This window comes from Pagrus major, chromosome 23 (assembly GCF_040436345.1).
Source record: "Pagrus major chromosome 23, Pma_NU_1.0".
In the NCBI taxonomy this organism is placed as follows: domain Eukaryota; kingdom Metazoa; phylum Chordata; class Actinopteri; order Spariformes; family Sparidae; genus Pagrus; species Pagrus major.
Genome location: NC_133237.1, coordinates 12,530,907 through 12,543,387, shown reverse-complemented (window position 1 = coordinate 12,543,387; position 12,481 = coordinate 12,530,907). Strand labels below are relative to the sequence as shown.

General features: G+C 43.5%; 1 protein-coding gene across 1 annotated transcript in view; it reads left to right on the top strand.

Moving 5' to 3' along the window:
* The window catches only part of cacna1aa (calcium channel, voltage-dependent, P/Q type, alpha 1A subunit, a), an 82,299-nt gene that overhangs the window by 56,975 nt on the left and 12,843 nt on the right, over positions 1–12,481 (top strand). Inside the window, exons 35-44 of the mRNA XM_073493878.1 lie at positions 738–740; positions 2,313–2,429; positions 2,613–2,678; positions 2,970–3,067; positions 3,170–3,320; positions 3,606–3,733; positions 5,109–5,205; positions 10,509–10,614; positions 11,158–11,265; positions 12,290–12,393. Of these exons, the coding sequence (XP_073349979.1) occupies positions 738–740; positions 2,313–2,429; positions 2,613–2,678; positions 2,970–3,067; positions 3,170–3,320; positions 3,606–3,733; positions 5,109–5,205; positions 10,509–10,614; positions 11,158–11,265; positions 12,290–12,393 (978 nt within the window). The remainder of the gene's footprint in view (positions 1–737; positions 741–2,312; positions 2,430–2,612; positions 2,679–2,969; positions 3,068–3,169; positions 3,321–3,605; positions 3,734–5,108; positions 5,206–10,508; positions 10,615–11,157; positions 11,266–12,289; positions 12,394–12,481) is intronic.

Genomic DNA, 12,481 nt, shown 5'->3' with positions numbered 1-12,481 from the left:
CTTAAGTGTTGAACTCCTGCAGATTTACAGGTAGACCTGGTAGGAATGAAATACATAAACTTTATTTAAGAGATGTCTCAATCTCTTTGATAGCTTTGATCCAAAGCAAGTTTGAAAATGTGCACCCAAGAATATCAAATTTGTATTTGTGATATCATATTTCAAGTGCTGCACAGCCATTATCAAATGCTGTGAGCTCCACACTTTGCCTACCAGTTCTGTCTGAGTAAGGACGGGATACCAATGATTCAAGCCCTCTCAAAGCCAGATTCTGGTAAATATTTTGCTGACTGATTGGTCTTAATGTTGACTTAATATAGTCATGTTTATTTATTTATTAGATCTATACATTTTCCAACAATCCCCTGTTGTCTTGATCCTTGGTATCCCCGCTATATGGATGTGAAAAAAAAATATCTACAGACAGAAACCTGCTGCTGTGCTAACCTGTCTCTGTATTGACTGTTGATTTCTTTCTTGTTTTTATCTTTTCACATGCTTTCTTTAAATCTTCCACAAACTTAACGATGATCTACTGTAATCTACTTCGTCCCGCCCCCCTTCTCCCCCCCAACAACTACTACTTCCTGCGATTCCATCCAATCAAAATGCACTATGAATCCTCTGTGTCCACCCATGACAACCGGCTTGGTCAATCTCTCTGGTTGTTCTTCGAACCAACCAAAAATCCAAAAATTTGCCGCTATAAACCATATGTCTGCAACATCCACATGTAGATGGTTTGTAATTTTTTGGAGATCTTATTTTACTGCATCTGTTTCAACTTCAGTGTGCATGTTTTGCTTGACTCCCCTGCAACCTCCAAAACCCTCAACTGAGCTCTAAATTTGTGAAATTTTCATTTGTTGCAAAGTCTACTAACCTCTCTCTACCACTCACTGTTGATTTATACGTCATACTGTAGATGCTTTACAAGAGGACTGGTGCTCACTTTGAAAGGAGTAGGATTGTATGAACTGGAATAGATCGCTGTATCTACCCAGTGAGATTAGCCTTTCATTATATGCACACACATAGACACATACGCACCCACACACGTATGACAGTGACTGGGAGAGTGTTTCCAGTAACGGCAGAGTGAATCCAAAGCTTTGCCCCTGGCAGAGAGAACAAGTGATGCATGCTGCCCCTTGCATGTCTTTGGCAGGAACGCTTTATTTTCGCACACATACACACACGCACACACACACACACACACACACACACAGACGCACACAGACGCACACACACTACTGTGGATGGAACCTGCATGTGCCTGCTGTCAGTCCCTTTAGAGCACTTCAAGTCTCACTTCAATTGCACTTCAACTTCAGTCTTTCGTTCTTTACTGTGCAATGTGGTTGAAGAACGACGTACTACCAAGTTGACATAAATTGTATTGTATATATTTGTATTTTTTTTAATACAACAAATGCAAATGAATAGCCGTGTTATTCAAAATCAATTTAGATTACCACCTACGGTAAATGTCTGGGCTCAACTTTAACGCAAAGTTTGCGAGGCACGTAATCACGTTGATGAGACTGAAAGTAAACGAACCTTAAAGAAATTCTCCTAATGACCTTTGTTTGTCCTTCAACCACCCTCTTGCTGTTATTGGGCTGTGACATCACCACAGAATGTCACATGACTTTGGCAGCCAATCCTTTTGGATGGCACATCAGCTGCCATTAGCTTTTTTCCTGGTCTGCCTTGTATAAGTGCACATCTGCATGCTGTGGGCTTGCTCCATATTGAGATATTGCATATTTTTGCCTTGAGAGAATTAGTGCATTTGGTTGTCTTTTCAAGGAAATGTCCTGACATCCCTGCACTTGAACTACTCACCACTCCTACCACAATTACTACTACGTAACCCCAATTGGATGAAACTAGTTAGATTTGGATGACTTCCTCTCCCCTGTGTTGTTTGGTTTGGTTTTCGTCTAACTTACTGGTTATGAAAAGCTTGTCGGAGCCTTGCTGAGTTTGGTTTGCTTTGACTTGTTTGGCTCCTGATTCTTTTATTTGAGTTTGAATCTCCCTCAGTTTGACTGTTTTTTACTCTCATTTTTTATGTTTTGTTTGTCTAAGGAAAATTGTTTGCACACTTTGCACTAAAAAACTAATTACTCTTTCCCTTTATTCTAACCCCAAATCCCTCTCCCCTCCCCTCCCCATTTTTCTCTTTTGTATCCTCTCCTCTCCATCTCGGACTTTCAATCTTAATCCTTCCTACACCCCCTCTCTCGCTGTCTCTCTTTGTCTTTCTGTCTCCCTTTCTCTGCGGTTATGTTGTGGCTGTACTGTAGAACAATTTCATCAACCTAAGTTTCCTGAGGCTGTTCAGGGCAGCTCGTCTCATCAAGCTGCTGAGGCAGGGAGAAACCATCCGCATCTTGCTGTGGACCTTCGTTCAGTCCTTCAAGGTTTACACCTAATCATACAGCGTAACACACACAGAAATCGCATGTATTCATAGTTGTAGATTTGACAGAAATACACATATACAGTAGTGTATATATGATGCCTCGGTGCAGTGTCCTACGCCAAGCACCGTGCACTCGTACGTATCAAACTTAATACCAAACGTTTAATGTGTCTCTCCTCAGGCACTGCCTTATGTCTGCCTCCTTATTGCCATGCTGTTCTTCATTTACGCCATCATTGGGATGCAGGTGGGTGAGAGCCTCAACCTAAAAATCTCTACAGTGCTTTTGGGATACATCAAATATGCTTTATAGGATAATGATGATGAGGAGGAGGAGGTAGAGAAGGAGAAGAGGATGATGAGAATGGTCATGAGGATTTTGTGCATAACGGGAGGAGGAGGATGATTATGGAAGCGGTGTGTGTGTGCAGCGGAAGCTTTTAGAGTATTAACTATGCTTCAGTGGCAAAGAAGGCCAGAATCTGGTGAACAACTACAGTCTGCTTTCCAGTGTTAACAATGTGTTTGTATTCAACAGCTGTTTGGGAATATTATTATCGAGCAGGACGGAGACAGCGCCATCAACGTGCACAACAACTTCAGGACCTTCATACAGGCTCTCATGCTTCTCTTCAGGTGTTTATGATCGAACACGTATTTTCTAGCCTTCTAGTATTTTTGATAACCATCTGAAAGCTGTTCTAGTTTTAGCTGAGGCTATACTCTTGTGTGTTGCAGGAGTGCAACAGGCGAGGCGTGGCACGAGATCATGCTCGCGTGTCTGGGGGGAAAAGAGTGTGACCCCGCGTCAGGGAACACAGACCCAGAGTGTGGCAGCCAGTTCGCCTACCTCTACTTCGTCTCCTTCATCTTCTTCTGTTCATTCTTGGCGAGTACATGCCACATAACGCAGCACCCTCACCTGTCCCTGCTTTATGATCCAGTAGCTACTGTTATAAAAGTATAGAACACATTAGAGCTGGACAATATATCGTTGTTGTTCCTGTGAAATGAGACTATATATCAAAATTACCATTGGACAGGCAACCTAATATGTCTCCTGTGCTTTTCCATAAAAACATTATCATTAAACTAATGAATTTATTTAACTAGTTTTTTAATGGATTTCTTTGTCGGATTAGATGTTTCAATGTTTACTTTTGTGTGTGTGTAGATGCTGAACCTGTTTGTGGCCGTCATCATGGACAACTTCGAGTACCTGACCAGAGATTCATCCATACTGGGACCTCACCACCTGGATGAGTATGTCAGGATATGGGCCGAGTATGATCCTGCCGCCTGGTGAGTGGCAACATGCATGCACTCAGGTGCACAGTATGCACCTACTAACAACACAACGCTAAATATTCAGGCGTTGACACTGACATGATGCAGCTTTTATGATTACCTAATGACAAAGTGGAAACAAGTTAGAAGTCAAGTTATGACACATTCGACAAATATATAAATTAAGTCATATCTTTAAACGTGTCACACTTTTTGTTGTAAACCCACAGAAATGTAACTCAAAATCTGATTATTATTATGAATGTTATTATTAATGCTTGTTCACACAGAGCAAGGCCCGAGCAATGCACCAACTTTTTTTTTTTTTTTTGGTAATTGTGTAAAACATCAGCAAAAGGTGTTAAAATGATGTAGAGACAGACAGAAAAAAATGAAAGGTTAGAGCAGAACCTTCTAGCCAAAGAGCTGCAAGGGGGCTGTAACGGACCTGAGTATAACCTCATCAGGCATCTGGTTATCTCTCTTAACCGTACAACCCCTCCCTTCCTCCCTCCTTCTCGCCTTCCTCCTCTTTTCTGTAAAACCGCCCTGAAATACCTCCCATCCCCTCCCAAACCTTTTTACTCTCCTGGAATCTGCATACTGCTAAAAAAAAAAAAAAAACCTGCCCTGTCCAACTCTGTAGTCTAAATGTCTGCTGTAGACATGCTACGTTCCATGGTATCTGTATTCCAGTGCCTGTGTGTTGCCCTCTTTGCTGTCCTGTAGACTGCACATAGACTGATCGAAGCAGGGAAAGTGGGGAAAGAAAAGGGAAGTAAAGGAAGAAAACGATGATTTAAATAGTTGATTGCAGGCTACAAAAGGATAAACTCCATGCTTTGTACACCTTAGAAATCAATACATAACTTTTAGAATGTATAAATTGTCGTGTGTTTTCACAATATGCAGCAGATCTTGAAACTAACAGGCTATTTTCAACCCCACGTCGCCGACTATGGCACGGACGCCGCTGCACGGGAAGCGCAAGACAAGCGGGGAACATTGAACACATACTTAAGAGGGAGGGGGGTCTGCGCACCACAAGTAGCTATTAGGTATTAAGCTGTTTACCAAGCACATGCTTTTCTACTCAATTCCTTAATTACACACATGTAGTCAGGGGTTGGACTGTAGAGAGGAAGGCAGTAAGAAAAAGACAAAGGGCCACATTCACGCAGTGAGGAGTGTGTGTGTATAGGTGCATTCAGGTGTGTCTACAGAGTGTGTTACTTACAGTGAACATATTGTAAAGTATTTTCTGTGTACTTGTCAATCTTGTGCTCTTCCTCCCAGTGTTCTCTCTTCTTTCTGGATGTGTGTGCGTGCGTGTGTTTTTTTTCCCGTGTGTACGCGTGTGTTTCTTAACTCCCCTGTATTCTTCTTGCAGCGGGCGCATTCATTATAAGGACATGTACAGTTTATTACGAGTTATCGACCCGCCTCTCGGCTTAGGCAAGAAATGCCCCCATAGGGTGGCCTGCAAGGTTTGACTTCCATTCAAACGAAATCTCTCAATCTCTCACTTTGCTAGCCACAGCATCCAGGAATGGAGTGAATGCCGCTTTATTTATTTATTTTGTCTTTATTTATTTTTCATTTCAATTTTTTACAACTTCTTTTCCACCATTATCGACTTGCATTCTGAACTGCTGAGAGAATGTGCGGGACAATGCAGACACCCAGAGAAGCATGTGAAATGCACTGAGTGAAATGGGGAAAAAAAAAAAAACCCACATTAAGACGATTTAACACAACTCTTTTTTTGTTATTTTTTGTTTTTTTCTTTTCTGAATATTCTTTTCTTTTGCTTGCTGTGGAGCCATGGCTATAACGTAGCAAGCTACGGTTGCCCACTGTAGTGTTGCATTGTTCTTGGTTTTTGGGGGTTGGGGGAAAGACAGAAACTGCATTGACACCCCTTCCTCTTCCCTCTCCTCTCTCCTCGCCCAGGCAGGAGCAGCTTGGTGCCTGCTGTCAAGCTCTGCCTTGTTCCCCCGTGCAAGCACACACAGATCTCATACATACACACACAAACACACACATATTATACCTATGTCCTGCACAGAATTGTCTTCTGATATTACAAAAGAACATCTCAAATTCAAATCCTAATCTTCCTCCTGTTGTCTCCCCTCCTTCTGTCATTTACTCCCTCTCTTTTTTGACACAACTGTTAGAGAGTGCTTTAGTTCATAGAGAAGCCACATGGCCACAGTCTCTCCAAATCCGCCCAATAACCTTGTCTTTCTGTTGTTTTGGTCTCTTTTTTTTATTATTTTTCTATCTCCCCTTTTCTCTCTTTTCAATCTCTGTTTCATCTTCTCTCTTTTCAACTCTTTCCCCTAATCAATCTTCCTCTCAATCTCTCTCTGACTGCTTTTTTTGCTCCGCTCTTCTCTCTCTCCTCCCTTTTTTGTGCTTTTGTTAACGGGGTGGTGGCACTGGCTGATGATGCAGTGGCAGGATCAGTTGCAGGGAAATGTATGACATGCTGAGGCACATGTGTCCTCCACTAGGCCTCGGGAAGAGGTGTCCAGCACGGGTGGCCTACAAGGTCAGAAAGGACCCCACATCTTCACCCGAGTCTCCTATGGGTGTCGAGTGGGGCGGGGTGGGAGGGTTCGGGGGTTCAGGGATCCAAGCGCTCAACGTGGTGTAAACTTTAGTGTCGTCGTTTCTTTGGTTCTGTTTCTGCTTCCTTCTTCGTGGAAAAGTGGGGGTGGGCTGGTTGGTGTTGTGGCGTTGTGTGATGGTGTGGGACTGGTGGGTGGAGGTAGCAAGACAACTAGGGTGAAGGGTTAGGGCGGGGGTGCGTATCCACAGGAGGGGACGAAAAGAGGGACCTTCTCAGCTCGTTTGCGCCGTGTACGTTCACTTACACAAGCACACAAAGTCCATGCACATTATAACCAATAATGTCATGTTATACTGCAAGTAAAGTGATGGTAGTAAGTGCATAAGTACTAGGGTTGAGCAAGTACTCAGCTGAAACAAATATCCAGTACAAATACTGCACTTTTCGAGTATCATCTAAGTAAAATGTGTCAATATCCGTACTCGTGATGAATCCTTGCAGGGTAGCTGACTGAATTTAATTCCTTCAAGTTTATAGTTTGACTACAAGACTTAACTGTGACAAATATAAATGCTTTATAGTTTAAACTGGTTCCTTACTCTCATGATCAAAAACATTTATCTGAAGCTCAACGCTGAGGTTGGTCTTTAAATTTATTTTTAAATTTAGATATAGCAACTTCTGATCAATCGATCTATATGTCAGGCTTAAAGGAGACCTGTTGTGCTTTTTCGTGTTTTTCCTTTCCTTCAGTGTTTCATGGGTTCTTGTGCATGTAAAAGATCAGAACAGAACAAAACAGAACAGAGCAGAAGCTCCTCTCTCCTTTCAAGCGCACATTTGCATTATTAAAGCCTCGCAGCTAGTTTGGCACGTAAGAATTTATTTAGAACAGCTACTCTGCTGTTGTGGGCTCAGGCGTGTGTGAGCTGACCAATCAGAGCAGACTGTGTACTCGGGAGGTGGGGCCTTAAAGAGACAGGAGCTAAAACAGAGCATTTCAGACAGAGGGGGAATACAGTGCTATAGACTGGACAGTATGAGAAAACTGATTTGAGCATTATAGCATGTAAACTTAGTCTAGTAGTAACCCAAAATAAAATTATGAACCTGAAAATGTGCATAATATGTCTCCTTTAATAACACAGTTAGTCCCCCCACTTCTGTTTTAAGCTCAGCCCATTTCGAGTACAGATATGGATACAGGTAATTAAGTTGGTTGAGCAGATACAGATAATGGTGTACTGGCTCATCCCTAATAAGTACAAAAAAACATTAAAAAATATCAATTAAATTACATGTCACACATGTAGACACTGCTAAACACACTCTCTTACATAGAAACATGCGTGTGCAGCAGGGCTTGGAAGGTCCGCCAGACTTACGTCCTCTTACTCGTTCCGTCCTGTGGATGGGGCAGACACACACGTATGCACACAAAAAACACAACAGAATGAAGTCATATCAACCTACACGTCGATATTATCTGTTATTTCCAAAGGTAGAGAGAGCAGAAGGGCTTGTGTCAGTGATGTGTTTTCCTCAGAGAGCCTTTGGTTCAAGCAGTTCTTTTTCCGTTACCCTTCATGTAGCAGCTCCGAGCCCCCGAGCAGCCTTTTTCTATCTGCAAGTCCAATCTTCTCTTTGTCCTTTGGTTCTGTCGTCAATGCAGTTCTATTCTGTTTCCAGCCCCCCCTTCATCTCTGCATATTGCTCCCCTCCCTGCACATATACACTCCCTCACCTGCCTTCTGCATGGCCGATTATCACCACCATCCAACCCCGTGCACAGACCCCCGTCTGTCATATAATCAGCACAGACGCAATTAATCCGACAGAAACTGTTATCAGAATCGAAATTTGCGGAATGATAACAACAAATTGACCTTTATGTCACCATGTGTTCCTGTATCACCTCGTGTGATTCACGTGACAGTGTCATGAAACATCATTGGCAGATCACTGTGTGCCTCAGGGGGCAGCCGGCTAAACAGCCTGTAGGCACAGGAGATCACTCCATCGCTAACCATCGCTTTTCTCCAACTCCCTCCTCCTTCTGCAGCAGACCTGGGCTCAAATTTTACACTATGTACGGTTCCATATGGATGGGGCTTCAATACGAGTGCAGTTTATAATGTGTCAAACAGATTGTCGGTCAAAAAAAGTCATTGAAAGTTAGTTAAGATAGCATATGTAAGTTATGAAGTTATAGAGAAATCTCCATCTATGATTATTTATAATCACACGAATAAGAAAAAAAAATAACATCGCTCCCTATGTGGATTAAAACATATCATTTGACCCAGGCTTTTGCACCTCTAGCTCTGCCTCTTTCTCAATTAATCATGTTTTTATTTCAAACCCCAACCTTACCTCAGAAGCTCTCTTTCTCTCCTCATCCTTTTGGTTTTACCCTCAAGCGTTTTTCCTAAAAGCCTCCTCCCTGAACTAAAAGATAGATCCATAAACCCCCCCTCCCTCCCCTGCTGAACAACCTGACATGCTTCACATTCATGGTTTGGGCAAAACTTCCCTGACATCTTAATCTGCCACCTGATAAGAAGGTCACTCTCTCTGTGTTTATGCCTTACCTCGCACCTCCCACTTTCCTCAAGCACCTTGCCAATGAGAGAAACCTTTACCTTTGACCTTCCAACCAGTCCACAGAACAATGACCCAGCTAGCTCCACCGCTTTTACCTTCGATCTTCTCTGTCCCTTCTCTGAGAGACAGCAGAGCCTTCAGGCAGGACCGCTTTCTTACAGACACAGCCAACTACGTGTGGTGATGTTTCTTTCTTTTGGTTTTCTTTGCATTGTTTTGTCTCTCGTTTGTCTATTTTCGGTCACTTTCTCTCTTTACACGCTCCACTCACAACCTGTTAACCTATTGATTTATTTCTCTTTCATCTCTTCTCTTTAAGCTTTCCCTTTCAACTCTTACATGTCTATTTTCTGGCAGAAGAAACATTTCTTTTCACCTCATATTTCCTCAACAATCATGAGCACCAAAACAACACTTCCATGGTGGCCATTCCTTCTTTTGTTTCTTCTTTTTCCACAGAATGCTGCTCTCTCTCACCTATTAACCCTCTAAGTCTGTGCCCATTTTTCACACATTAGACATCAGATAAATAGCGATAGAGCTAGGCGCTCTATCATTTCAGCCAAGCCCCATCGCCTACAAATTTTCTTATTCCGTCCAGTAACAGCCACGTTAAAACAACTCACAAACTCATTTTAATGTCGCCAACAGAGGATGCTTTCTGTGTAAGGCTGCGCAGCTGCTTGTCCTGTGAGGCATATTGCCTGTGCATTGCATGCCGCATGAGGGTGGGATGTGCAAGAAGGGTTCGGGGGGGGAGAAATAAAAAAATAAAAATGAAAAAAAAAACATTTTGATGGATGCATTAAAGCAGAGGCATTTAATCAGGATGTGGGGGGAGGCATGATATGCTGCATGTCTGGGATGTCGCCGTCTTCTGTCACCAAACACACACGAACGTCACTCTGTCATCCGTGAGTTGGTGTGTGTCTGCGTGTTGTCTGTTTCTATTATAAACCAACAAGACCTGCACAGGATCAAACCAATAAACGAAAACCAAAGTGTTGCCCTTCCTTCTATAGGTCCCTTGGTTGTTTTTGGTTTATTGGTTGATCGTGTGGTCTCTGTTGTTTTCACTGTGAACCTCCAAACCCCTAGGGGGAGCTCTGGATAGTAGTAGCTGCTGCTCAGCTGGTCCTCCTGTTTCTTCATTGGAGGCTCAAGATCGCCAGTTTAATCAACCTGTGAGCTCTTTTAGACGTCAGCGATTATACACAGAAAACGTTACCGTTATGAAATATACGAATATTTACTGTACGTAGAGGGATGAATCTGAGAAATAGGTCTTAATTTAACACCTTTGCACTCACAGGTTCTTTCACATTACAACATAGTTTAAACTCTGCAAATACCTACATGTGAATTTGACAACTATGCCTAATCTGACACTGTAGCTGAATCTGAGTCATGTGTTACAGGCAGACAGTCAGGGCCTGCTACAGATGCTATGCACAGCTCCTTCAACCTCCTTTACCTGAGCCCCTCCCTTTCCCCGCTCCCCTCCCTTTCCCCTTCCTGCCCCTCCCCCCTCGTCACCTGGAGGTTCCACATACACTCCGCCCGACTTCCCAATTGTCTCACCGTTCACCCTGATTGGCTCTCCCGCAGAGACTGCTCCGTATGGATCTGCCCGTGGCCGATGACAACACGGTCCACTTCAACTCCACCCTCATGGCCCTGATCCGCACGGCACTGGACATCAAGATCGCCAAGGGTACGGAAGGTTTGGAATCCCTCTTACTTCCTTTCCTCTGATTTTCACACTTGTTCTTCTCCTTTTTCCTGTTTCCCCCTCGTAGTGCAGCGCTGTCTGCTAGTTGTGCTGAACCCAGAACCCTCAGCTCTTCCTGACGCCTCCCCTTCTGTAGCTTAAGTGCAGTGTGCTTTCTGTGGCGGTAGATCCTGTGCGTAGCGTGTGAGGCTGAAGGTTGAGATCCTGTGGAGTCGAGGTTCTGTCACTTCAGCTTAAAACTGAATTGCCTGTGTACAGTTTTTAATTATCATGACCTCACTAATAACATGATCTTTCTTCTGTTTGTCTTCATTTTCATGTTTGTATGTCCTCTCCTACCTTTGTCTTTTAATCTGAATGGGTGTGAATGGTTTGTGTGTGTGTGTGTGTGTGTGAGTAAACTTTTTTATACCAATTTCTGTGTTTGCTGATGTGTCTGAATGTGCCAATGTACTTGGGCATGGATGTCCATGTTTCTATGCATGTGTACGTGTGTGCATGCGTGTGTTCGTTGAATCCGCCTAGGCGGTGTTGACAAGCACCAGATGGACGCCGAGCTGAGGAAGGAGATGATGGCGATCTGGCCCAACCTCTCCCAGAAGACCCTTGATTTGCTGGTGACGCCGCACAAGTGTAAGTTGCAGAGCGTGGGTTCGGGCGCAGCAGTGCGGCTCGGACGCAGCCGCCCAGTGCCGCCCAGTGCTCCAACGTTGTTTCTGTTCACGCCACCCGAGGTCCGCTTCTCTCAGCCAGTCTCTCTCACTGCTGCACCCTCTGATACAGCTGGCACCTTATCCCCCACATATCCTCACCCACATATCTGTGATCACATGTGAACATGAAGAAAAACAAACAGAGGCACTGACGAAGCATAGGCTGCATGAGAGATGCAAATCAACCACACACACTCACTCAAAACTCCTCTTTTCTTTCAGCTGCACTCACCAGAATAGACACACCACAAGTCCCAGACCCCAACACTTCTCCTGCTCACTGTGCCTGAGATCAGAGGGTGCCTACTATAGATCAACTCTCTATAGACGTCTTTTCACTCCAGGGGCGGTCAGCTACATACACTAAATGGCTGGCTGGGCTCAAAAGAATATACTGAATATTTTCGAGTGTTATCAAACTGAGAACTAATGCACAGGTGCTAACGCACTAGTTGCATAATGAAGTTGTTTTAGGTCGTGAAATGCATGAAAGTTACTCTTAAAATAGCTTGGAGCTAGGAAATGTGTTATGTATTTATTTGTAACCACGTCCAAAGAAGTCTCAAAGAGATATCACAGATTTTTCTTTTTTTCCTTTATTTTTTAATGGCTTGGTTAAATTTGTGCTGCGTCCTGCGATCACATGATTGCAGGTTCCTGGAGCGACTGACTTTTGTTTGATTTACGCCACAATGGGATGCTTTGACTACAAGACTTAACTGTGACAAATATAAATGCTTTATAGAGTGAAACTAAAATAAGTTTAAAAAAAAAAAAAAATCAATCTGTCTGTGAAAAGACTATTTGCTCTGTGTTTGTGTCTGTGTAAGAGTCCAAATGTGTTTGTCTCTTTGTGTGCATGCCTCACCCCTTTCTACCATTCCTCGCGCTCAGGGTCCATTCCAAAGGGTCTAATCTTGCAGGGTAACTTGTCATTCTCTCAGCAGCGACAGACCTGACGGTGGGGAAAATCTACGCTGCCATGATGATCATGGAGTACTACCGGCAGAGCAAGATCAAGCGCTCGCAGGCTCTTCGTGATGATCAGGTACTGCTGTCTGAGGGAGAAAAAACACCCGGCTCTACCTGCATCCGACCCTTTTGAAGTCAAAGGCAGACTGACGCACTGAAATCAA